Source organism: Aptenodytes patagonicus, chromosome 4, assembly GCF_965638725.1.
Source record: "Aptenodytes patagonicus chromosome 4, bAptPat1.pri.cur, whole genome shotgun sequence".
Lineage (NCBI taxonomy): Eukaryota > Metazoa > Chordata > Aves > Sphenisciformes > Spheniscidae > Aptenodytes > Aptenodytes patagonicus.
This window is the reverse complement of record NC_134952.1, coordinates 81,854,994-81,882,670: the sequence shown is the minus strand read 5'-3', so window position 1 is coordinate 81,882,670 and position 27,677 is coordinate 81,854,994. Positions and strand designations below refer to the sequence as shown.

Sequence of the window (27,677 nt, the reverse complement as noted above, 5' to 3'; positions counted from 1 at the left end):
CAGGGATCGGGAGTGCACCATCTCTATAGCAGGGAGTTGGCTTCAGTTTACAGGACACAAATACTCAGATACAAAACCGGGGGGCTAGCTTCAGTTACAAATTCATTACTTCTTACCTGTTTTCTGGGGTCCTATCACGAGAAATTTGGGTAGGTGGTCACAAGTTTTGTCTCTGGACCAAATATCCCTGTGTCGTTTATCATCACACGGATTCTGAAGAAGAAAAGGCGGCTGTGTACATCACGCTGGGGGTATCCTAAATGTTTGCATGCACGCGAGTCTTTGCAGGTTCTCAATGTTATGCACTAATGCCAGAGCCTTACACTAAGTAGTAAAATCCCACATTTCCTCATAAGAGTTTACTCTTGACAGATATTGAGCACTCTGGTACGGATCCATGGAAGCATTCAGGTACACGGGGACCAAACTCCTAGGTATCCTTCCAGACCAATCCTTTCAGGGGTCCCAGTGAAGTCAGTAACGCTACACAGTTGTGCAAATCCTGGAAGGATTGGTGTCAAAATCCACACCCTGTGAGACTACTGCATTTCCTTCTCTCCGTTAGTCAGGCTCATTTCATAAACTGAGTCCATAGGCACGTAGGTAGGCACGTATGTGGTCCCTTTGACTAAAATTCAATGTGTATATAATGGTTTTGCATGACTGAGGATTAAATTCAGTCATTAGAAAAAAAAAGAGAAGAAAAAGAAGAAAAAAAAAGATTAAAACATTGATTTAATCAAGTTTTCATTTGAGGTTAAAATGGAAACCTCTGTTTGAATAGCTTCAAGGCATTACTTTCTTAGGTGACAAAATGGTTTCAGATGCATAGGACTTAGTGCCAATTTTAATTTACATAAGAACCCAAAAGGAAGGACAAAATAGAAATGTGGGGTATTCATCTCCTTATCTTTCTACTACCTATGAATGCAAAATAAAAACGTGTGAACAAAAGACCCCACAGAAAAGGTTAGGATTGACTGCTCTTTAAAGCCGTTATCATATAGATACTGCTTTTGCATAGTATTGACCGGTAATAGAAGATACAGTTTGCAAATAAAGTTAACAAAATATAACGGAGAAAATAATTAACTGATGTGAATCACTGCAGCTCCACTAAACTGAATGGAAATCTTATACATTTATACTTCCTTTGCATCTGGGCCAAAAATAATAGGGAAATTTTCTGCTCCTTTTTGCCAGTGTAAGCCCAAAATAACTGCACAGTGTCACTCTGGATTTATGCCTGCACAGCGTGGCACATCATATTCTGAGTAAGAGAAGAGCCAGATATGCGTAACAATGATTAGGAGATTAGAGCGTTGAGATTACAAGCAGCACTATTGTGCATTTGAAACAGAGATAGAAAATAGTCAGTCTGTGCAGAAACCCTTTTCCATTCTTAAGAATAGCTGCCCATTCTGTGTTTGCTGCCCTGACCCCTCCTGCCCTCCCTCTTCCTCGCTGTTTCATTAAAGGGGGTCCAGATGGTGGGAAATTCTCCTTGTAGCTGCAGTGATCCAACGTTAGTGATTCCCCATTAAGGAGTGCAATGAATCTGCATCATTTGCCTCGAGATAGCTCTCGCTACCGGCTGGCTGAGGGCATCTTACCGATAGTGCAACACGATTAGTTAACACAACACGATGCATCAGCAAAACTACAGACAGGAGGGACGGGAAGGGAAGCTTGCTCTCACATAAATGGCAGTTAGGTGCTTTTACCATGCCTGATTTGAGGTGAGTGGAAGCTAATCCATTTCCAGTCAAAAGCGGTGGCCTCCCAAGAAAATTTAAATAATCTAAGAAGGCATGCAGGAAGAAATAACATATCTGAATGTGAAGTGGGATTTTTTTTTTTTTTTAACAGGAAAAGATTCTTATTTCAACAAGTGGATTGTAACTGGAGGAGGAAAAGGACGTGACGTTACCTGCCAAAGAGGGTCCGTCTGCTCTGGGAAGAGCTCAAAGTACTTCTGAGCCAGCTGAACTGGGGGCAGCGTCTGCAGTTTCAGGTTAGTCGAGCTCTTAACAAAGTTGGCTAGGTTCGCAAAGGTGTATAAGCCCAGGCGGTCGTTCCCGTAGTTAGACAAATGGGTCATGAAGATGCTGATCTGGGAGGCAAGAGAAACCTTTCAGTTGCAGGACGTCAGGAGGTGGCAGCGTCTGGCTGGAAGAGGAGGCACGGGAGCTCCCAGGAGCTTTGCCGAACCCTCTCTCCCCCACCCAAACCCAAAAGAAGACGATGAAACCGTTAAACTAGTTGCACTTCCTAGCCCCTCTGTGAGGGACAAATCTCCAAACTTGTCACGTATGCGCCATTTCTTTAAAATCCCCCTTCTTATCTGAAGGGATGTATGACTCACGGGCTCTCCAGGGACTGGCATTCAGGAGATGCTTTCAGAGATATTTTTGTTTTTATTATTATTCTGTTTTGACTTCTTTTTGCAAACAACATAAAAATTGTTTCCTGCATGCCTCCTGTTTACTTCATGGTTCCTCATCCCCGGGCAGGCCTCCGGGAGGCACTGGCATATGTGACCCCTCGGTTAGGAGTCCCCAGCACCCTGGCACCTCCGAGGGAGCCAGCTCTCCGCTCCTTGGATGTGTAGGCAAAGCTTAATTTCGGGGCTGCTATTTATGGAATTAACTTGAAAATCTGGCTAATACGCTGTCTCCGCCGAATGCAGGTTGGCTAGTTTGTTTAAAAAGGCATGGCTGTGAGTAGGTGAATAAGGTCTGAAATGTAAAAATTTCAAGCCTTTGTGAGTGATGATATCTCGGCTAAATATCACTATCATCGTTTTCTCCTTAAAGCCAATATAACTTCTGCCTTTTTATCAGCCTTGCTATGGTTCTCCTTTACATGGCCACTGCTTTGTAGATCTTATAATTTCTTTCAGAGGGATAAAGAGAATTTGTAAGAATAACGTGAAGAATATATTTCCCAGTATTTTCTTTACATGAGGTGATTAAACCCAGTTTTGCGGCTGCAAAGGCCTGGTTTATCTGTAGATTGTCATTATTTGTTTTTCTGAAGATTTTATCAAACTGAGTGTTGGTACTTGACTGTTTTACTCAGTACATCGGCCTAAGATAGGATGCGCAATGACCGTGGAATTTAATTACGCTGTTATCAAGAAATAACATACCAGTGGTAACTGAACAGTGTATATTTTTCTTCTTTTTCAGCACCATCTCTGAAGCTGACAATGAATAATATGCGGCAGTTTGCAAAAAGTACAAATTAACTAACGTGACCACAGCAATTAAACAGAACAGCATGCCAGGCAGTGCACTTCTTAGTAATGATACCATGCTTCAAGGAGGCCTTGATGAGAAGTAAAAAATTAGAGGTATAATGTTGGTGACAGAGAACTCCAGAATATGGTGGTGGGAAGTTTAGCAGTTTGCTGTCCTGCCATAATGCGGGAAATTTCTGGAAAAGGAAACTAAAGCGTCGGCTTTGTGAACTCAGTGATTGCTCTTGGTAAGAAAAATACATCCGTGGTCCATAGGAGTTTCCCTTTTCCCAAAGCCTTGCGCATCTACCGCAGCTATGAATTTCACAGGAGAGATGAAGAATCCACTCAAAGGCGGTATCTTCAGTGTCCTTACACATGAAGTCCTCCTTCACGTGAAGTTTAAAATACCTCCATATAGGAAGGATGTATGGATGACCTTTATGGAGGTGCCCCTTCATGCCACACTGAACACCTCAGCCTGAGAGCAAAGCGTGGCCTTGATGACAAGAGGAAACCACGCTGAGCCGCAAGCGTTAGCGCGTGGAAGATTGGCTTCCCAACGTGCTGACAGTGTTTTACGTTCTCGTTTTACACAGCCGGTTCACGTGCACCCTGTGAGACCATGGGCAGGGGTCCGTTCACCTTCAGGTTGGACTGGGTTCAGAAGGGGGACGTAGGCTCGGCACTCTATCTCCTAGCCTTTTTGTGCCTGATTTCGGTTAGGTAGCTGGTTTGTAAAAGCCTCGGGAGGGCTTGGTGCCTGAAGACTGGCATGAGCAATCGCCAGTCTGCTCAGCCACTTGTGTTACCTGCATTACCCAGCTAGGATGCAGGTCTGCAGGCAGGGGTAGGGGTATAAGCGATGCATACTTTGGGGTCTGAAGCACCTGACTCTGAAGAGATTAGTCATCAGCAGTGAGGACACCTGATTCACGGGTAAATTGCTTGCTTTGCAGATAGCTATCTACATCCAGGTGAGTCTCTTTTTGGATGATTAGGAACGGGAACTGACAGCACAGCTGGGGGCTGGGTGTGAGCTTATAAAGTGATGTGCAGGCAGCAGAGAAGGGGCTGCAGGAGAGGAGGGAGCGTGTGCATCTTCATCTTCTTCCTTTGAGAGCTGCAGCAGGAGCTCTGGGTCTCCAGCACCCTGGGTGCATGCTCAGGTCAGTGAGCTTTTTTTCTTTTCCCTGTGCCTTGTGGGAAGCTGGATGTAGTTTGAGTGGTGCCTTGCACAACCCAGACATGGGGCACAATGTTTAGGCTGCAGTCCTTCAAAGCCTGAAGTGTATGTTAGGTACATTGGAGATGTCAAGGTGTATGCTCTCCTTGCCAGGGGCAGGCTATGGCTGGGAAACCAGGTGGGCTGTCCTGCCACCCTGGTCCCTGAGCTACAGCCCTGGAAACATGTGTCTCAGCTGGGTGGCAACCAGGCTCCCCAGCAACTAAACTGGTGGGAAGTGCCGAGTCTCAAAACTCAGGACCTTCATGCCTAAAATGGCTGCAAAATGCCCAGGTCTGTCTCAGGAAGGTTGTTATCACTGATCCCCGTGGCTTTGTCCTGCTGACTGTGAAGAGCTTTCCAAAGCAAACAGCTGCTACCATCTGAAGATGAAGTTTGCCCTTCAGTACATTGCTGCTTTGCGGTCCCAGGCTCGAGCTCTAGCAGAAGAAACTGCTGCTGACAAAAATACTGTGTCCATAGCATACCATGCTGTTCCGACTTTCAAAATAACCACAGAATAAAAAGCCACAAGCTTTCTACTTTCACCATCTTGTTCTGCCAACGTGGTGCTTCTTTAAGCATCAGCCCACAATGTTTAAGAACAAGTCCATTAGTTTGTTAAATTATTGATAAGGCTCTTAGTACTTCTATAAGGTGAAGATGGATGGAGCTTAGGAGAAAGCGTCCCTTATGGCCCATCTGCAGTGTGTTTGCACTGTGCCCACTTTATTCCACAAAAGGTAGTTTATTCTTCACCTTTTTTCCGTTCTGAGCCTCTGTTGAGCAAAGATCAGCAACTGTACGAGATCTTTTTTCTGTCAGCTTGACTTTGTGGATTCCGGTGCCTATGCATTTTATGACTGAAAGTGTTTGACATAACTGGAATGAACACTAAAATTGCCCTGAACTTTGTGCGTGTCCATATGTCATACCCCAGAAACTTATAAGCAAGGTAATGAATCTTCTTTGGGTTTCCAGTCTACTGACCTTCTCGCCCCCCTCCCCCCTCCTCAACCCCAACACAAACATATCTCTTTTAGTTTAGAGTTCAACTCCTCAAAATGTGACAAATGCTTCCTGCAAACTATTTTAAAATGATGAAAAGGAAAACACTTATAGGAAATGTTGATAGAGAATATCATCTTGTCTCTGAAGTGTTTTTTGATAAGTGCTAAAGGGTCTGTCAATGACATTTAATATTATTGCAGCAATTTAATATTCTTGCAGCAAATAAAGTATGCAAGCAAATCTACTTGCTCTTTTTGCTTTTTTACACTTGAATTTGAATGAGATTCTTTCAATGTAAAAAGGTACTTATATGAGGTGGATATTAGCTTATTTTAAGAGTTTCATTAGGCTGCAGTCCAATCCAAAAGATTCAACTGATCACTCTTTATGGAGTCAAAAGATCTTGGACATCTCTCTTGACTTCTTTTGCTCCATTGATCTTTTTTGAAGTGGAAAATAAAAACCAAATATGATGCATTATACACAAGAAAACCATATTTAATTCTTTGCTGTCTATCTCCAAATCAGTTGAGGCAAAAGGAGATGGGTATTAACTGTTCATGTTTACAGTATGGATGGACACAAAAGTTTGTTTTCATGCCGATGCATCAATCCATAGAAAATGGAATAGTCTAGAAATGTGCTGAGCTAGCATAATGCTGCTGCGTGCCTTGAGGCTGGCACTGGGATACACAACGCCGTCGCACTGCTTTGCTGTGCTGTTTTGGTGGACCCAAAAAGGCTTCAGAACCAACCTTGAGGGCAAGAGTGAGGGAAACCAGTGAAAACCAAGGACTGTCCCCTCCTGCAGTGCTCTGAGCAAAATTGGTGAATAAAAGAGAGAGCGCCTTTTTTCGTACTTTCTGTGACGAAAAGTAAGCTACCGCACACGGACTGACACTAACCAGCAGGCAGCACTTCATCAAGGTAGGGATAATGCTTTTAGGAGGGAGGCAGGATGCCGCTCTGCGCAACGGTGTGGTGCAAAGGCAATAAATTGTTTTGAATTCCTGAGGCTGGGGAAAGGGCTCTGGCTGCATCGCATTACTCTTAAGGTTAAACTAGCATAAGCAATGTGTGTTACACAAATGTGCAGAGAGGCACTGAGTAAAATCCCTTGCTGTCACTATACAATCCACAGCCAGCACGCTATGGGAAATGAGGTCGGTTGTGTGTTATTTTGGTGCTGGTCATGTTCACCCATTGGTGCCAGAACGCAGACGCTTTGCAGGACGGCAGTGTTCAAATGATGCTGTAGTTTGTACTGATGCAGTATCTTCTTAGCTTTGGCAATTTATCTCTCCCTCTGTCCCCGTTGCTGTGATCACTCATATTTTGAGAGGCGTGAAGGGGAGAGAATGCTGAAGGTGTAGGTAGGAAAACTTTCTTTTTGCTTTCTTCTTTCTTCCATCCACCCTCTGATCCAGATCTCAGTCGCTGCCTCCCTCTCATACCCCGTAATCACTTTCCCTTTTCTGCAGCCGGGGTCCTTTTGTTACAGAAACTATTTTTAATAATTTTTTTAATCCCCCATTTTATTGTAAGAAACATCTACAGCTTTTTAGCTATGGCTTTCAAAGACTTGCACAAAAAAGGGAATTCTGAGTTTTACATTTTGCTGGTGACAAAACTGCAGCACAGATGGATGGTGTGATTTGCAAAGAATTAATCTCCCGCAGGGGAGCCTGCTGCTGGGCTGGTCTACCCTCCCCAGGGTGACCTGTGCGGCACTTCCAGGAGCATCTTATTTATATCTATATTCAATGGGAATAAATGGAGAGCTGTGGCCCACAGACTGTGGAAATTCTGATTTTACGATTGTAATGGGCTTTTTTCTCCTGGTTTCTGTTGCCTGCTCTTATTACCATTTCAGAGATGTCCACAATGGTCTGCAATTTCTCTGCTCAAAAGAAAAGAGGTGGGAGGCGAGCAGTGGTCCTAAATTTCTCAGACCACCTGTGCAGTTAATATGCCATTCTGGTTGATAAATCATATTATTTCCATTAGGCTGGGTGGGCAGGGGGAAAGAAAGGGTATTTTATACTTCTTCCACCTGACAGAATCCAACAGAAGCTATATCCTGCAACTGGCTATTTACCAGCTCCTCTGCTCCTAAACCATAATATTTGGTTAGCAACTTATTAACAAACCTGAGCTGGTCACACCTATGATATGAGATTGTTTGTAAACTAATGACAGCACCACCGAGCCATTTTACTATCTGGTTCTTGTTTCCAGGGCTTTTAAAAAGCAATTATATCCAGAAATTATAGATATACAGCGTATTCTCTATATGTAATGTTAGTATATGCATGCTTGTGTTATACATGTAAAATGAAATCTAGATTAGCGATTAGAGAAAAATAAAGGGCTTGTTTCAAAATTATTGGAACATAAACCGTGCTAGATCTGCTTGAAGTGCCCAGAAACTGCATCCTGTACTTGGAGTTAGTGCACTTTCTCCAGACGCACAGCCCTATGTACCTATTAATGCAGAATATAGAGGTTTATTTCCTCCTGTAAGTGCCAAACTCAGTACAGTCTTAACTAAAAGCACTTGTTTTTGGATGAAGGTTAGCCACCTGTCTCTGGAGGGCACTAGGATGCTAGTCTACTCTAAGACTGGAAATCATATTTGTCTTTTTTTGGGAGGATCATCCCAGAGAACTGCAAACCACTGTAGATCCTGCAGTGTGGACATAGATTTAAAGGGAAGTTTGCAAGAAGTGTTGAACTCGAGTGGGATTTTCAGACTGGCTGGGTGACCCACATTGTGCTAGCAGTAGCCGGGTAGCTGTGAAGATCCCACTGGCCATTTAGCTATGCTTTCAGAGGCTTAAATTCCTTACTATATGTGACCACCAGGAACGCAAATATCATGAAGGTCAAAGGGTGAAGTGACTTCCAAAACCAGGACATATTTGCTTTTAAAATGCTATCCTTTGCATGTGTGCATTTGTTTACTGCGGGATTTAGTTTATGCTATGTATGCAGCTTTGAGTGCAGGAGTGTTTGACTTTTCACTTCAAAGCTGTGCCTTTGGATGACTGAGGGTAAGTCCTACCCTCAGCTGGTGTGAATCCCTCCAGGCTGAGTGAAATCTGCAGTTGTGTTGATTTGTACAGGAGCTGATATTAAATAAGGCTGCTTCCTCTGTGTTCCCCAGGAGCTCGTGCTCCATAGCCACCGATGTCCTTCCCGTCTACCCTAGTGAATCAAAACAATTATGAAATTAGCACAAAGCTTCTGGTTTCTCCTTGAGAATAACATGTGCCTATGTGCTAGAACAGAAATTGCTGGAAAAAAGACTGTTAGTGCTCCAGCTTCCAGCTGAAGGGTAACCCAACCACTCTCACTGGTGTACCTGGCCAGTCTCAAGGATGGCTATTCAATATTGGGAATCAAATATTGGCCGATACCTTTACGTTGATGTTTGAAACTATGCCTAGCCATCGATCTAGCACTTGCAATGAAAAAATCAGTTACAAAACTTAAGTATAAACATGCTCCACCTCATCCTCTCAGCCATTCAATAATTAAATAGGCTCAGTGTTCCCTTTTAGGTCCTTCCCTCCTGCTCGTCCTTTGGCCCTGCCCCATTGCTGGAAAGCCCAGGAACAGAGATAGGTCTTGTGTGTGAATCCTGCTCCTCTAAGAGGAACTCATTGTTCACTGACTTTAACAACTTTTTTCCTTGCTTCTGCACCTCTTAAATAAAATTTGCAAGAAGGGAGGAATTAATGCATGCAAAATAAACCAGGGGTACAGCTCAACCTTGTGCAAAACAAAGACATGTTGGGATATATATGGTGCAGGCATCCTGTTCTCTTAGAAATGTGGTAGCATATTTACTGCTCTTCTCTGCTCCTCTCTTGCATGAATGTTTCCCAGAAAAATGAATTTTGCTGTTCCGCCTTTTTCCATTGTGCTCAGAAAATGCTGTGCGGTTGCTCCAAGAGCAAATGCTCATAATTGGATCTAGATGGCAGCATGTTGTATTTCTGAATGTGTAAATGGGATGTCATGGCTGAGAAAGGCAAAACTGTCAAGTGTCCATTTACTAATACCAAGTAGCTCTATGCTAGGCTGACCACAGAAATACCTCCTTCAGTTTCAAGTGTTTAATATATTTCACATTCTGACAGCCTCCTATTATGGATTACAGACTTTTCTTGTACCTTGTGAGCCAGAGCCCCATTCACTGATAATGAATCCCAGAATACTCGGGCCCTTAATGCAGCTGTTTGTGTAGCAGCACAAAAAGGAAGCTGGAAGTGAGATTTGTGTTGACAAAGCACTAATTTTAATAATGACAAATTGTTTCTCTAGAATTCAGCACTATTCATATTCATGACCCTTCTGTTACTGAAGCAAAATCATTTATATGCCTGAAAATCGCTTTTTTACTTTTACTCTATTTCCACTCTGCACATCTTTTTATATTTTAGCATTCTTGACAGGATAATCAAATATTTTCCAAACGTGATATCTCTAAAGAAAGCAACAAAGGCAGTGTTTGGAAAGAAACATTTTTGTCTTTGAAGGGGAAACAAAAACGTTGAATGGTGTTTTATTTCCCATGCCCATATTCATTACAGTGTCTGTGTTCCACCCAAAGTACTCCCAGCGATGGGAGGGGAAGCTGCTGTCGATCAATGGCGGTATGTGGCCTTGGGACAGCTATAAAAATACTGTAGTGTGTGTATGTTGTTTTAACATTCCCTATTCAAAGAGCAAAATTGTTTCTCATTTACCCAGGAACGCTTTCTACTTTTCCATTATTTAGTTGGTATGATTAAATGAATTCTTTATTATTGACAGAAAAATCCTGTGCGTTGTTCCTTTCCCTATGAGAATAAAGTTGCTATGCTTGTTTTTTTATTTTCTAATATCTACCCAAGTTTCACTTCTAAAATGAAGGCTAAATCATGACCACATTCCAATGCAGCAACTGTTTCCCATGTTGTATACATCTTTGATATCCCTGACGTGTGGGGTCCTAGATGAAGAAAGCTAGTCAGGAGCTTCCACTCCATTAGTTATATATATTATTTTTAAGCCTGCAGTTAGAGTGGTTTATTTTTTTTACTATTAGGGCATGCTTTCAGAGCCTGTGAAAAAATAACTGCTGTTGTTGATGACTTTATGCAATCAGTGCATAGCTGCAGTAGGGTGGAAAAACTAAATGGATTTTTTTGTCTGTTCATTTGTCACACTTGTATAAGTGATCAGCAGTACATCTAATTGCGGCTAAAGTTTAATGAATTCTGCACAAATGCAGTGCTACCAGTTACATCTGTGGGCCCCATGAAGTCTTTGCAGAAGTCTAGAGCAATTCAATCCTCCTGTTATAAGGAAATATTTTCATTTTTAAGTGAAATTCATGATATAGGAATTTGTTTTGTTGCCATCTGTGTTTTCTCATTGGAAAGACTTCCTTAGGCTGTAAACTTCCTCTAAAAAAAAAACCTATTCAGTTCAGACTCAAGAATAAACCCAACTTCAAATTATACAAATGAACCAGATGAAAACGGATTTGGGTACTATTGTCTTAAGTCAGATTTGTACACCAACCATTTCTGGCAGAATAATAAAAGTATCATCAAAGACACAGCTCTGAGAAGTCTCAGATGGTTTTGGTCCTCAGTTTTCAAAGATGATCAAAGGAGTTTGTACAAGGAGATAGCTATCAATAACCCTTTTCCTTGACAGTATATGTCGCATGTTCCTTGTTAACTTCTATCAAGCAACTACAAAATACTGGTCAAGGCTGTCAACCTCTTTAGTCATAATCCTCTGCAGATAAAAATCAGTTCAGCTTCAATTATTTTGTGCCAATGAATAATGTGAGTATTCCTTGGCAACAGTTTGATACCAAATTACATCTCGCTCTGGCTGCATCTACAGAAAATCATGAAGCTTTCTCTATTACTGCAGTGAAATAATGATAGTTCTCCCTTACTGTTCTTAATGTTGCAAATATTGTCCTGACAGTACCGCCGTCGCAGCAGGAGGGCTGGCCTGAGCTGACGGGTGAATGACGGCCATGGGCCAGCATTAGTCCAAGGTCCTCTGCAGTGCCTTTGAGTGGTGCGCCGTAGGCAGTGCTGTCTTACAAGCCTTGTATTTATCACAATATGGAAAAGTGCAAAAATAATTCTAAATAATACACTGTGCCTCCCCTGTATAGGTGAGTAAAGTAAAATTTTTGCTTTTGGGTCTGTGGGAGTGAAATGATGACAGCACTGATCATTTGAGCCCCTCACTACAAGACAGACATTGCGGTACTACTGGAGCGTGTCCAAAGAAGAGCAACGAAGCTGGTGAAGGGTCTAGAGCCCAAGTCCTATGAGGAGCGGCTGAGGGAACTGGGGTTGTTTAGCCTGGAGGAAAGGAGGCTTGGGGGGACCTTGTCACCTTGTACAGCTACCTAAAAGGAGGTTGTAGTGAGGTGGGTGTTGGTCTCTTCTCCCAAGTAACAAGCAATAGGACAAGAGGAAACAGCCTCAAGTTGTGCCAGGGGAGGTTTAGATTGGACATGAGGAAAAATTTATTTCCCAAAAGGGTTGTCAAGCACTGGAACAGGCTGCCCAGGGGAGTGGCTGAGTCACCATCCCTGGAGGTATTTAAAAGACGTGTAGATGTGGTGCTTAGGGACATGGTTTAGTGGTGGACTGGCAGTGCTAGTTTAACGTTTGGACTTGATGTTCTTAAGGGTCTTTTCCAACCTTTCATTGAAGAAATTTTTCCGACTATCCAACCGATATCCAACCATAGCCTCCTTTTCTCCAGGCTAAACAACCCCAGTTCCCTCAGCTGCTCCTGACAGGACTTGTGCTCTAGACCCGTGACCAGCTTTGTTGCCCTTCTTTGGACACGCTCCAGATATATCACAAATTCTGCTCTGCAACACGGAGCAGGGCTATAGAGGACTTTTATTTTAATGGAAATAAACAGCTTTCATCACTTTGAAAAAAATCTAAATACGATGCTTATGTTTTAAGCAACATCAAACCTTAGTTATGTAGACAGCAGAGGATATGATGAGATATAATTAAGAGAGAGTTTGCTCTAAGTGTGTAGTACCTGCATGGCTGCAGTTCCTGGATAAGAGGAGGAGACTCTGCCACTCAGGAATCTGTGTAAACAACTAGACAGCATTCAACCAGGGGAGCCAGCAGTGGCCAGGCTGCCAAATAGCTAATAACAGTGGTAATAAATATTTATGAACACTGCATTTGAGCCAAGCTGTGTGCTTGACTCGAGTCTCTCTGCATATACACTGCGGGTCACCTGGGAATGCTCCATCAAATTTTGTTCACTTGCAATGACCCAGGGTTAAATTTTGTCATCTCACAGCTTGGAGATGTCCCCTGACTGCTCTGGCAGGTTCTAGGGAAAATATTTCTAGGCAGGATGAAACTAGTCCTAAAGTAAACGTGGACTTTAATGTTGTTGGACTGACCACCTTAAGAAACGAAGCATTTGCTTTAGCACTGCAGGTGCATAACGTTGTTTGGGGGCAGTCAGTGTTAATACCCATAGAGGAAGCACAGTATTTCACAGATCACGGCTCAATACAACAGGCAAAGATGCAAGCTGCCCTATACTCTTCAATAGGGCTTTGGTAAGTTCAACAGTAGCCTGACCTAGTGCCATTGCTTTTTTTAACTGGATCTTCAGTCATTTTTCTCCCTATTTATCCTTCCAATCAATGAGTTAAAACATAGTCCTCTGAGCCGGCTGAACTTTGGGAGAGAGAAATGTGCTCCCATATCTGCTAATGGCAAATAATGGTCAAAATGATTATTAGCTTGGATAAGAGTCCATAAACGACTTTCTTTGACATTTCTCTTTATAGATGTGCTTAAGTCAGATCTGGTTCTAACTGTTTTGAATGATGGAATGAATTATGTCTATCATTAATGTGGCACTTCATAGTATCCAGGTAGAGGAAGGTAAAGTCTCTCAGAGCAGTACTGACATTCCCTATGGAAATTACTGCCCAGGACCCTGCACAGCGCACACAGTTGTAGAATAACTGTAAATCACCCCGTTTAAACTGAGCCTTCTTATAAACACTGAATAAGAGTTTTCACCAGGATACTTTCTTTCAAACTGCAAAGAAAGAAATGCCAGGCAAGTTGATACAGATTGGAGAGATGCAGGAAATTTATCATTTGTTTTTATAACTGTTTTACTGTCATGTTGCTATTCTTGCAGTTTTATGAAGACCTGGCTGCTCTATGTTATAGAGTATTCATAAATGATGATTAATTAATCCATTTTGGTGGCTTACTCTGAGCAAACAAACCTCAGTTAATTTAATTCTCTACTCTTGGTTTTAGAAGAAAAAAACCCCAGCATTTTCAGTTCACTAGAGGATATAATATTCTCAAATCAGCCACTTTCCAATTAATTTTGAATGGCAAACACAGCAAGGAAATTTTGTTCTTGTCCATTTACTTCTATTAAGGATTCATTTTCAATAATCGGAGAATTCTGAGTCAGCTCATTTTTACCTTAAAGACTTGCTCCTGACACTTTAATAAATTATCGTATGGTGTGTGCTTGAAGGTAACAGATTCTTTTTCTCTTTAGCCAATAACCCCCTTGTTGACACACAGTCATTTGTTACTATTTCTGCCATCACCTAACTTGCTGGGAAGTAATTCTGATAAAGTACCTAAATGCATGGTGTGGACTATCAGCTTTCATAACGAAGGAAAATGTCATGAAAGAAAGGAAGGAGATGTGTTATCCTTGAAATATTTTCTTCGTGCTCCGAGTTTCAAGCTAATTAGTTTCTAAATATGCTGCTGAAGGCTTGAGTTTCCATGGGTTAATATTTTCCTATACGGGCTCTTTGCAGCTGGGGTAGCCATGTGGGATGAAGGAAAAAAGAATGATTTACAAAGGGGAAAAAAGATTCCAAAGTCTGAGCAAGGTTGGAGTGGATTTAATCAAACACCTGGAGTTGGAAGATAAAAGTGGCTTCAACTTTTATGTTTGCTTAATAATATTTCTATCATGTTATCAGTGCTTACAGGACTTTAGTTGCAAAAGGAGATATCTTTAGGGGAAGGGGCAATTGTGCTGTAGATACAGGCACTTTTGCAGTGTGCATCTTTCAAAACAAATGTATGTTTGTTGTATTGAACCTTAATACGTGCTGTGGCAGGAAGAAAACAGAAGTGTTTACAATGCCGAACGTGCATGGGATGTAAGTATTTTTCTGAATAAAGAAGAGATACTGCGCTCTTCCTCAGGCGAAAGCTAATGACTGTGCCCTGCAGTTATACCGCCTGCCCGGGCAGCTCTGGCTGGGATGCTCCCGGGATGGCAACCCCATGGTCCTCTCTACAGGGATGAGCGCCTGGCCACTCTCTCATGCTTCACTGTAACATTCGCTTAATGCAGTAAAACGGTTCTTTACATTGTCCTGGCAGGTTAATGGGCCCCTGTACAAAGAAGAATAAGGCCCAGCTCTTTTTTTCATTTGATTTGGTATGTTTGTGACCATTAAGACAAATTCTGCTGTAGCTGGTTAATAACAAAACTCCCTTTTAATTTGGTAAAACAAACCTATCCCTCTTGTGTTGGAGAGGGACGTGCCTGTCCCTATAGGCAGTAGCCTGCTAATTGTGGCTCAACAAGTATTGGCATTTTTATAGTGGGAAGGTTACTTGCTTTCTTTTTCCTGTTCCTGAAACATGCTGAGATGCTCTATTCACAGGGTCCTTAGCAGAACTGCATTGTGAATTACTTTTGGATTGCAGCGTATTTCCTACAATACCCAAGGTTATTTTTTATTCTTTCTACAGCTATGCTCAGAGAAACAAAGCAAATAAAAAGAAAAATATTATTAACACTCAAGATGTTTCATAATAACACTCCCAAACCTCTTGTGGAAGGTATAAATTAACCCCTCTCTGCATTTACTTTTAATATTCTGAAGCAATAACGTGTGATTCTCATCTGTTTTTGTGATGAGTGAGAACAGGAAACAAGAACAAAATGTTCGAAGTATGGCACATACGGGACATGCAGAATCTAGATCTAGCAGACTGGAAATGAACAATAACCCTTTAGTTACTGTGAGAGTTTAAAAATGTAAAGGCATTTAAGTGGCCCTCAATTAAAAGTGCCCCATGACACTTACAAAGAATTTGCCTACCCCTGCAACATGTGATCACACCTTGTTCAAAGTCAGAATAATAACATACCTTTATTATGGACTGTCTGTAGCTTCTCTGGAGTTGAGTTCAAAGTTACCTTTCAATCACAAGTCTGATTTCACTCTCGACAACCAAATTCCCGCAAAAGAAGCTAATCTTCCTGAAATTCATATGCCACATTTCATCTCAGGTTAAAGCTTCTTACGGATGTTTGATTGAAGTAGGAAGGGGAGTTTAAAAAAAGTGTTTAATTTTTCCCTTTTTCTGCTACTTCTCTTTTTCTAACTTTAAAAACGGCTTGATCTGTCAGTTGCAAATATGTCTTATTTTGTTGGCTTTGTGGACAAAAAACGTTTTATGCAGGGTATGCACGTGTCTCTGGATAATATGTGGTGATGCAAGTATAAATCTAGAGTAAAGAGATTTATATATATAAAAATAAAATGCAGGAATGGCCTGTGCAGGTTCTTTATGGTGGAGCTATGAAAAGGAGACGCTGGGAGACTGAATTAAAACACCCTGCGAGAAGGGGAAAGGAAGAGTCAGCCCAGCCAAGTTCATGTGTGTAACAAGGAGGAAAAGGAAAGAAGAACAGGAAAAGAGAAGTATCTTGAGAATTAAGACACTGGATGTAAGTAACAGGCTGATCCTTGGTAGAGATCTTCAATTTAACTGCCTCTCTAGGGATATCCGACCTTCTCGGTTCAGGCTACAGAAAATCTTAGTGTGTTCAGCCGTGACCAGGGCAGAGATGGGAATGTCCCGAGGCAGTGGGGGTCTCATATTAGGTTTCATTTTCTGCAAGCTTTTCCACTGTTTGAATGTGGCCAAAGATTGCGTCGTACTTTGCGAGAAACTTTGTCCTTGCATACACAGCAAGGTCTACACCTGCTTTGGTTTCAGCGTTAACTTGACACTGTCTCTCCGAAGGGGTTGGTGGCTGCAGGCCTGAAATGGGGCTAGAGCGGAGCAGAAAATAGGAAGGGCACTGCAGGAAAGGCGGTGGTAGTATTAAGGGTTATCCATTAGCTTTTCAAGGTGAACAGATAATGAGAAAAACATGCACCGGACTGGCAAGTAAATCCAACTAACTGACTGCTCAACTGAGCAAGTGGGTCTTGCTGGTTCTTCTTAAAGCCTGATGCAGTTATTTTTGCTTTAGTGTTCGACTGAGGTGCCTTTTGTGCTGTCACTTGCTGGCTTAATAAAAAGCTCTCTGGTTTAAAGAGGTTTTTTTTAGGAGAAATTACTCTCTCACTCTTGTTTGTAGGGGCCATAATATTTAGGGCTGTATTTATTAGCTTATCTTGGCTGTTAAATGTTTATGACTGCTCTTTATCGTCTGTGAAGCAGGGGAGTAAAGGAGACGAACTAGAAAACCAACACTGGGAGACCTTGCAGATGCTGAAGATGTGATATATAGAACAATTTGTAAAAGCATGCTTTAAATATGTCGGAGCATTTCTCAGGAGACTGAATGAAGGGCAACGGTCAGAGAACATGGACTGAACCCACTTAGTTTTGAGCCTGACATTTGGATGTGGAAAATCCTCCTTAAATTTAAATTCCGAGAGCGCTCCCTAACTTTTCGTATGAGAAACCTGCTTTTTGCTGCAAAAGTATTTCAGTTTGGGAACTGTATGTTTTGAACGCTCTTTTAATTATAAATTTTCATGGTTTACATTTTGAAGCAAAGCAAGGGATTTGCTCTGCTCATCCCATTTTGCTCGCTCCACCTCATGCTCCGTGTTTGTTCCTGATAGCAGATGATGTGACCATGAGTGTGCCTTAGAAATTGTGTTGCTCTGATTGGCACATCACAGCTTTCATACCAAAGCTCTCTTTCAAAAGAAAGAAGGTGCCTTAATGCAGGTTGATTTTAATGCCAGTTAACTTGTCTTTCTCTACCGAGTATGTCAAAGACAGAAGTGCATGTAAAGTTTGATGGGAAGGTATTTAAAAAAAAAGGGGGGGGGGGCAAAGAAAAGGAATATGGCACAGCACTGGTGAAGTGAACAAAGAGGAAGGGGGATTTTACAAATATATTTTGGGAATGGATAAAGTTATTCTAAAGGGCAATTAAGCTAAGTGAATAATGAGAAGCAGAATAAAAAAAAATAAATGCTGAAAATGACTGAAATGTTGAACTCCCTGAAATGCCATAAATTTTTTTATAGTTATGTAACTCAATGAAGCAAACATAAAAAAAAAATCTTTGAAAGCACCTCAAAGCTCTGCAAAAAGCTTGTAAAGAATTGGCAAGGTTTAGGAAGAGAGAAAAGGAAATGATGCTGTTCAAAATGGTTTAAAAAGTAAATAAATTAAGAAAAGTCTTAGGTTGACTTTGTTTTTTTCTGTTGAAGCGGTGGAATGCTGTACACCTGCAGAAAACCCAAATATTTTTTCACAAGGGATCGGGTTGCTACAATGCTGGTCAGAGCCAGAGAATTTTCTATCACATTTATGTAGCTGGGTAGTGTTATATTCAGATTAAGGACATGGTATTCTTCTTGTCTGATGCTCTTTGGTATTAAATTCCTGGCTTTGAAGATATGTCTTAGTAGCAACATACTTTCTTTAGTAATGTACATCCTTGTTTTAAGATCTTATTACAATTAATAGACATACATGCTGTCCCAGCACAGTGATAAGAATCTTAGTCTTGCAAAAAGGTTTATTTTACTATCAAAATTAGATTAGGCCCAAAAGCAGTTTTGTAAAGCTTTTTTTACATTTTTGATTGAAGTTCTAGATGTCTTTTTCTCTCTTCCCTTGCTTATTTCTACTGACTGTGGTGGTTTTGCTGCTTTATTTTCACCACTGACATGGAAGTGCTGATGATACGACTTTTATGAGTTCTGTCCCAATTAAGATTTAGTGAATAACTGATTTTTTGATGTTGTTTGTCCAACCACAAAGTAAATAACATCGATGATGATAACATAACACTGATTGAACATCTAGCTTTGGTCTGGCAAGGGAGAAAAAAATATTTCAGTTGAATGTTTCATTGCTTTTCTTGTATAAAATAGTAAAGGAAAACTCCAAGAGCAAGTAATGTCTCATTTTCTGTCCCAAACTGTTTGTGTATTTCTTATTTGTAAATACATCTGAAACTCCTTGTTATTGTTCTATGCCTCCAAATGAACGAAGCCCTTCAGAAAGGAGCTAGATTGATACCTTTTGAAAGAGTTGCACTATTTCAAACCCAGTCTGTTCGCTGAGACTTTTTCCACTAACTTTAATGAGCTTTGTTTTGAAGTGTTTATGCAAAGAATAAGTACCCCAAACTCTAGACTTGAGCAGCCTTCCATGTTAGCTGGATCCTGGAAAGGTCTGGCTGGGATTCGTGTAACCCTCATTAGCGCTCAAAGGAAAGTTGGTTTGATTTCTGTCTGTCTTGGTGGAATTTATCCCTCCTCTGCATACTACTAAATCATCTCTGCCAGACATGACTCATCTTTAGGATTCATAAATTAGAAAGTGAAAATATCTCTCTGAGCCACAGAGTATTCAGTAAAGCCATTAAAAAAAAAAAAATCCGTCAGAAGATCCCCTTGACAATCTCTGCAAACTCTTTATCCTAAGACAATGTCACTTGGGCATTTTCTAATTTAACCATCTACGTGGTATCACTTCGTGGAAGTGCAAACATTTTTGGTATATGAGCTTAATATTTATTTGTTAATACATCTGCTGTAATTGCTAACTCAAACCTGAGTAATGGATAGGGTTCCTGTAAACCACTTGCTTGTCTAGGCTCAGGAGGGGAAAAAGGAGAATTGGCCAGAAGCCTTTATTGGTGGTGTGTTTTAAAGTTCGGAAAGGCTAGCAGATACTCAGTTCTTACCTTTTTCAAGATTTAGCTGCAGGTTCCTCACCTCATGCAAAAACTGCATTATCTCCCACCTGCTCCCTGCTGAGGCCACTTTGTGAACTTCTCACATGTGAAGTACATGGAATATATACTCACAGAAGAAATAGTGTCGCAGTCAGTGTACTGCAACGTCAGTGTTACTGCTCGCCATTATCATTGAGAGAGCTGCAGTCTGGCCCTAAATTAGTTGTAAATAAATTTTTCCTATCTGATACATTATTCCTATTTAGTAAATTTTCTTCCCCACATTTAATTATTCTTGAAATGTGATTCAGTAATCAAACTAATTGAAAAAATGTTTAGTCATAACTTGATTATTTGTGTTCCTACTTACACTTGTTTGGGGGGATGGGATATTATAAATGGATGTCATAACAGCCTAAGGAAACATGAATTTCTCTGTGCTATCTTTTACAACCCGTCTTCACTGCTGAAATCCTGTTAAAAACACAGCTACAAATCAAGTCACCGCTTTGGGCCTGGAAACTCTGGTCTACATCATCCAGGCGAGGCATTTTCCTGAACAAAGCAGGGTTGTAGGGCAGATGCCATGCCCGTGCAATGAAAGGAACTGTGATCTATTACTTGTTTTTTAACTCTGCAGGGGGCTGTTTCGGTTAGATGTGGTTGACCTGTTCAATGTATCGATGCCAATGCAGAGAGAGCATTAGGTCGGTGGTTATAGGGTCGAAAAGCAGGCAGTAGTTCTCCTGGAAGCTGGCGTTGATGTTGACTTTGGTTCTGTTGTGCTTGGGCTGCTATTCACACTAAAGTTTATTCATCCACTTATCATGCATCTGCGTCTCTTCAGAACAGCTTGTGTCACCACTTATTCATAGACTTTCAGGTTTCTCTTCCTTTGCCCCTGACATCTTAAGCTAGAAGGCCAGAAATAGCTGACTTTTAGTTTGTTTTTAGACAGCTAAATAGCTGTAATCCACATCAAAAGCTGGTGTTGTGCTGATTTTAATCAAGGCACTGTGATTATTTCTAAAATTTGAAACAGTCTGAAAAAGACTGTCTTGAAGTGTGTGTGTGTGAAACCTGTAATAATTCTATGTACCGGCGAGTAAAGTATGGCTTTTCACTTCTGGAAGCCTTGCCTCAGAATAACCGTGGACATGAACTGAACTATTCTCAGCTGTACTCGTCCTCCCTAACTAGTGAAGATATACGGTACCAGTTGGTGTAAAGGGGGGCAACTGTTGGACTAGTAAGATGAAGCAAGGAAGCCAGTGAATTGAGCAAGGAAGCTGGTGCTGGATGGTGAAGGGAAAGAGGGGCCAAACTGTGCAGCACCTCTTTGCACTTTTTTAGCTAGTGTTGTTAGTCTACTTCTTAAGCAATAGATTCACCTACATGTCTCTTCAACAAGGCAAACTGAAAGTGAGAGAAGTTTTTTGGTTTTAGTGCTCCAACGGCTTCGGTCATTTTCTTGCAGCGGTAGGAGATGCCTTACAGCAGCGATGCTTTGTGTGTAGGTGGGGGTATGAGATGTGGGGTGTGCTGCTCCTCCGTATCCACTCATGGAGTAAGCTCATGCCTACATTGCTCCCACCACATAGCGTTTCTGCACATAGGCTCAAAAATATAACAATTATTTTGTCCGTCTGTTTTTTAAGTGTCTGAAGTGTGAGAATGATGTTGTTGCCTTAGAGGGACGTTTTTATGCGTGACACTGGTAATACGTGTTGCACACTCAATGACATAGAGCAAAAGAGTGGGAAGATGTGAGGATTGAAAGCCTGCTGGGAATGGTGTTGGAGATCTGCAGAGAGCCAAAGCCAATGCATCCTTCTCCGGACTGGCTTTTGGGAACAGCCCCTAAAGTAAACCATCCTCAAAACCCAGGTCCAGGGTTTTGATTTGGAGAAAACTAGGTAGCTGCCTCCAAAAGAGAAGCCAGGAGCAAACAGACACTTGTGCAATGTGTGGGAGACCAGCCCTTACCAGAGCTGCTTTGGGAAGATGTCATTGAACTGCACAGCTCACTTTATTTTCAGTTTAAAAAGTATATTAGCAATTATTTATGGGTTGGTTTGTTTTTATAGGGAAAGCATCTAGTTTTTCAAGCGTCTAAAGCCAAAATGTTGTTATATATCACATCTAACTTGGAATTGTTGCCCAACTATTGCTAGGCTCATCTGCAGAAACATACCAATGTAAAAACTGGCAAAGGGAGCAAAAAAACCCCACAGAAATGAGACAGACAGGCAATGATCACAAACTTGATCAGAGACCCTCTTCTACCTTCTAGCCTATTTGATGATCAAGAAGGCACCTCATAAAATGATAACAAAACAATCGTCTGCTGTAGTTGTAGAAAGGGCTCTGTGAAACCAGATATTCCTTTTTTGTTCATTTTTTTTGTTGTTGCCCCTGTGCTTTTCGAACTAGACGGGTGTAGTGAATGACACTGTGCACCACAGGGCAGATAACTAGCTGCATAAGGAGATTTCTAACCCAATCTTGGACTCTGGAATATGATCTTTTATGGTAATAACACACACAATTTGTATGTAACTTCAGTTCTCATGGTAGCCTGGCAGCGCTGTGAGAGTGCACATGCGTACGTTCTCTTTCTGCAAGCAGAAACAGTTTTATACCATCTTCACCCTCCAGAAGAGCGCACCATCCATGCGGAGGGGTTCCCCTTTCCCCTTGCTGTATGTGCATAACTCACACTACTGCCGGTGGCAATTGCACACCTGCTTGAGACCAGAGCCTGGTGAGCGGGAGACTTGTGCAACCACGTGGCAGTAGAATTAATAGGAGCTACTCTATTTCTGCGAATCTCCTCCACACCAGGAAAGAGTCTGGCCGGTGTTTTTAAAGAGTAAACGAAAAATATTTTTAAACAATGTCAATAATGCAAAAATACACAATGGTACAGGCAATCCCTTTCCTGCAAAACTTGAAGTAGGATAACTGCAACAATGTGTAAAGCAGCTTACATGCTAGGGGGGGACGGTGTGTTCTGGTTAGGATTTTATTTTATGGATATGGTTTCTATCCAGGGACTACATTAGGCATCTCATTCAACATGACTCAACAACAAAATTTTAAATTATGGTTTTGAACCCCTGAACTGTGCTCTTGGTAAAGCCCTGAACTGCACAGGTTGATATCCAAATACCAAGGAAGCTTATTCATGAGTGGAGGTGTGTGAAAATCTTCTAGGATATAAGATAGGAAGTCTCTTGTTGCTATTCCACTATGCACTGCTGCCAGATTGGAGAACATATCACGTTCAAAGCATATTTTTTTAATTCAACTGAATTTGCAGTTGGCCAGTGGAATAGGCACTCTGCTGATCCTTTTAGAAGATACCATAGATTTTAGATAATAATCTGTAAACTTTTTCAAATTAACCACCAAAACACTACACCACCTCTTACATTGAATAAAAGAAAGGTCTTCCTGTTTGTTCATTTGTGTGCTGTCCAAACGTGGTATTTAAAAAAAGAAAAAGGGTGTATGAATATAGATGATTGTGTTTCCTACTCACACCAGTTTCCTTCTGAGATAAGGCTAGATTTTGCTTTTACTGTTGTCAGTCAGTGCATATTTCATAGGGTAGTGTACCAACCTGACTTGAATGATGGTGGGGTTTTGTGGTATATCTTACTTCAGCTCACACATGATTAAATTATATTTCTTCCTGTCTGAATAAGCACTTATATTGGAACAGATTCATACTTAACTCAGAGTTAGGGAAGTGCATGTCAGTATTTCACTTGTGTCGCTTAGCTCAGTAAAATACCAGTTTTGATGAGGTAAAGATAGAAAATAATAGAAGTGGGAGGGGGGAATCAAACATTAACAGTATACAAAAGCTGTTCTTTTCAAATACCACCCAATAATACATATTGCACCCTCAAGTTATTGGAACATAGCTTGGCCAAAACAATGACTTCATGTACTGAAGAAAATGGAAGAAAATCTTCTGCCCCTCCTTTTCTTTGGAAGACGATCTTCTAATTCTGTCATGAACATCACAGATGCATGATTAAATCTGGAATGCTTTGCCGGCCATTACATATTGCCTTCCTAGGAAAGGTCCCATCTCTGCTGCATCACTCCTGAAACCTAAAAGGCAGATGGTAGAACTGCTTCTCTCAAATATTCTGTGTCACATTCAGCGGGGCACCAAGAGCACCCGTCTGTACTGCAGGACCCGTCTAGGGAGGGATTTGGCCCTTTCCTAGGGGAAGCAACTGGACTCGGCTGGGGGAAACCACCTGCAGGGCCAGCGCAAGCAGCTGGGGTTGTTGGAGCTCCCAGAAGGAGAATGCTCTGGCACCTCAGAGGTTGGTCCTGCTTGGGAGCTGCCTGGAGACCCCGGGCTAAGGAATTATGGAGAGTGTAATAAATGGTGGCATAGGCCTATCTGATTTCATTCAGAGTTCAATAGTAGCCTTTAAAATAATTTTTAGACTCATTGAAGAGCTACCATTCCCCATAGCCTCAGCCTGTCTTTGGAAAGAACATTTGGATGCAATCATTTAAAAGATCCAAAGGCTGAAATTTCTAATAAGCAACTGTGAGCTTGTGCCTTCTTGCTTATTTGCTGTCAGTAAGGAAGAAAAACCTGAAATTAGGGAAAAGGCAAGTTGTAGGGGAGGAAGTCAGGGTGGTCTGAGCATGCTCACAGGCTTGGACATGGTGATTGACTGAGGAATTGGGTCTATTCTAAACATCTCTCGTGGAGTAAGAACATACTCTGCTACAGACTGATACACTGCCTAAATCTGAGGAAATCTTCAGATAAGTGAAAGATGCACAGGTATTCATCAAAGTATGAGAAAGCTATGGATAAATTCCAGCAGCATCCCAAGACAGTGATGAGCCAAGTTACACTTAAGGAAACTATGGCAAGAAAGGCCAGCCAGGGAGAACTGCAGGTAATGGAGAGACAGGATAAAGAACAGGGCCTGGACAAACTCGAGAAGTGGGCCTGTGTGAACCTCATGAGGTTCAAGAAGGCCAAGTGCAAGGTCCTGCACCTGGGTCGGGGCAACCCCCGGTATCAATACAGGCTGGGGGATGAAGGGATTGAGGGCAGCCCTGCCGAGAAGGACTTGGGGGTACTGGTGGATGAAAAGCTGGACATGAGCCAGCAATGTGCGCTCGCAGCCCAGAAGGTCAATCGTCTCCTGGGCTGCATCCAAAGCAGCGTGGCCAGCAGGTCGAGGGAGGGGATTCTGCCCCTCTCCTCTGCTCTGGTGAGACCCCACCTGGAGCACTGCGACCAGCTCTGGAGCCCTCAGCATAAGAAAGACACGGACCTGTTGGAGCGGATCCAGAGGAGGGCCACAAAAATGATCAGGGGGATGGAGCACCTCTCCTGTGAAGAAAGGCTGAGAGAGTTGGGGTTGTTCAGCCTGGAGAGGAGAAGGCTTTGTGAAGACCTTTTTGGTCTTTTCAATACTTAAAGGGGGCTTACAAGAAAGATGGGGACAAACTTTTTAGCAGGGCCTGTTGCGACAGGAGAAGGGGGAATGGCTTTAAACTAAAGGGGGGTAGATTTAGACTAGATATAAGGAAGAAATTTTTCATGCTGAGGGTGATGAAGCACTGGCACAGGCTGCCCAGAGAGGTGGTGGGTGCCCCATCCCTGGAAACATTCCAGGTCAGGCTGGACGGGGCTCTGAGCAACCTGATCTAGTAGAAGATGCCCCTGCTCGTTGCAGGGGGGTTGGACTAGACCTTTAAAGGTCCCTTCCAACCCAAACTATTCTATGATATTTTTTATTCTCAAATTAGGTGTCACATGCATCGTACAGAAAAATTCCTAATAGAAATGTCCCATTTCTTTAAGCCTGCTGAATCTTTGACTCAGATGCCAACTTAGCTCCCCAGCCAAAATTTTCGCCTAATTATATAATACCAAAATCTATCTATAGGTCTCTAAATAAAAGTGACCTGGATTTGAGAGTTAGCTCCACCTAAAGTTTCTGTAACTCTGCAGAGAAGTCAATGAGTACTGCAATTTAAAACTGCTGAAAATTAGGCCACCTGGCAAGACACAAGGCATTTATCTTGTGAGTAGTATAGCTTGTTTGGGTGGAACAGGAAGAAGGGAGGACAATGGCAAAAAAAAAATTGATATATGATTTTTTTTTTGTTCTTGTCCTTCCTCCTTCCACCTCTAGGCTGCTGTCTTAAATGGCACCTGACTGTTGTTCACAGGCAAGAGAACTGTGACTTCAAAATATAGCATTTGCAGTCAGGTAGCTTTCCTCCCCGATCCTTGGTAAGCCCAATCACACTTATGCATCCACCTATATCGTGTTGTCATATGTGTGTGTGCATGTGTATATTAGCACGGCGCGGTTCAGACCGCTTTATTAGTTGAGAGACAAAATTGCGTGATAGCTCTGCAAATCAGCCTTAAAGTCTGTGGCACTTTTGATTAAACCATATATATGTGTGTGTTTATACATATGTAGGTTGCTTATATGTGCACACATGCATACATCTATATCGTTTATTGTTCATGTAATGTTGACAGAGAAAAAAATGCAGCACTGCACAAAGCAAAAATGCTCATTAGAAGGCTATGTACTGCTTGAAGTATTTTTTAGCTGCACTTTTTTTAGCTGCATTTTTTAGTATTTTTAAGAGCCAGTGGTGGGGGAATGATATCAGGCCTGAGCCCTGGGGTTTCTATCGAGCTGTACCAGGCGTGCCTGAAGAGCCAAGGTTATGGAAAAAAGGAAAAGCGGAATAAGATCACACAGTTTTCTCTACCCTCACTGGTTTCTTTCAGTCTCAGTCAGACAAGGTCAGCACACTCTTCTCTCACGGGGACCCAGGTTCAGGGAAACGGTATGGAGCTGAAATTAATGCACTTTCTAGTAACTTGTTGCATACAGTTGTAGTTAGAAATTAGCAGAAGACATTTTGCTCCTTTCCTCTTAAACTGCTTGTTACCTCTGAGCAACAAGTGGACTTGATTTTTTATTTTCCAAACAAGATCAAAGGAAACTGATCCCCTTCCCTTCCTCCCTCCCTCCTCCCCGTTAGGCATCATGTCCAAAAAATAGCAAAAGAAGGTACCTACGGGATTCAGGAGAATGGTGAGGAAGAGTTCACCTCCTCGGATACTTTTGTCCAGCTCATGAGGACCCCCAGGATATTCCTTGTAAAAAATAGTATGAGTGAAAAGGCCACAGGTCTGTCGAGGGAGCACCTGAGAACAAAATAACAGCGCCGTTGTGACATTAACTCCTTTCTGCGAACTCACCCTGGCGCAGCCACCCGAATCCCTCCAGCAACTCAAAGAAACAAAACTGCAACCCTTTCTGCCCCTGTGCTCTGGCGTGTTTGTTTATGGGCTCCTTTGTGCCTTCTGTACTCCCGTGGTAAGCAAGAGCGGTCCTGCAGATGTGGAGATTTCCAGATGCCAGCTCTGAAAAGCTGCGACACACATGCGCTGAGCTTTCATGCAGACCATTTTATTCAGCTCATACACGCATAATAAGTGTTTGTTTCCTGGCATTTGGAAGAGAAAGAAAACAAAACGCCAAACCTCTCTTCCCTTAGCAAGGTTAGTTTATTAGCAGATAAATAGTGCTTCCTGGCTGTTTTTGCTATCTCAGGCAATTAATCTCACTGTTCTTGAGACATTGAACTGAATTTGTATTCAAGGCTGTGGACCATAAAAGACCTGTTGCTTCATACTTTTCTCAGTCCTGCAAACCGTACTGAGCCCCTCATTCCTGTTTGTGAAATGCGTACAGGACTGGTGGGACGCTCGCGTGAGACCTGCCCGAGGTCAGCTCCCCGTCCTGTCATAAATCAAGAGGCTGCATGTCAGAAGCAAGCCAGCAGGTGTGGGAAAACAAACTCATCTTGGAGAACAAGGTGGTTTAGTTACTTTATTAGCTAGGTACTATCAAAGGGCTCTGGTAAAGAAAAGACAACAACTGTCAGGGCTTATGGGTATTGCCTAATCCATGCAGAGACATCGTTCACCTGGGGAAGGCCTTTTATTTCCCTCCAGTCAGTGTTTTCGCTCTTCTACTCAGTTAAAACAACAAATGAAACCTACATTCAGCAAAGCATTTTAATACATGTGTAAATGCACTGCTGAATTTGAGTCTGTTCCAATAGTAATCGGACCCTGTGCAGTAACTTCTT

At 42.0% G+C, this 27,677-nt stretch overlaps 1 protein-coding gene across 1 annotated transcript in view; it reads right to left on the bottom strand.

Annotated features, from left to right (window-relative positions):
• The window catches only part of NDST4 (N-deacetylase and N-sulfotransferase 4), a 108,167-nt gene that overhangs the window by 17,591 nt on the left and 62,899 nt on the right, over window positions 1–27,677 (bottom strand). The window contains exons 6-8 of the mRNA XM_076337314.1: window positions 26,599–26,727; window positions 1,931–2,113; window positions 117–213 (exon numbers count right to left, since the gene is read on the bottom strand). Of these exons, the coding sequence (XP_076193429.1) occupies window positions 117–213; window positions 1,931–2,113; window positions 26,599–26,727 (409 nt within the window). The remainder of the gene's footprint in view (window positions 1–116; window positions 214–1,930; window positions 2,114–26,598; window positions 26,728–27,677) is intronic.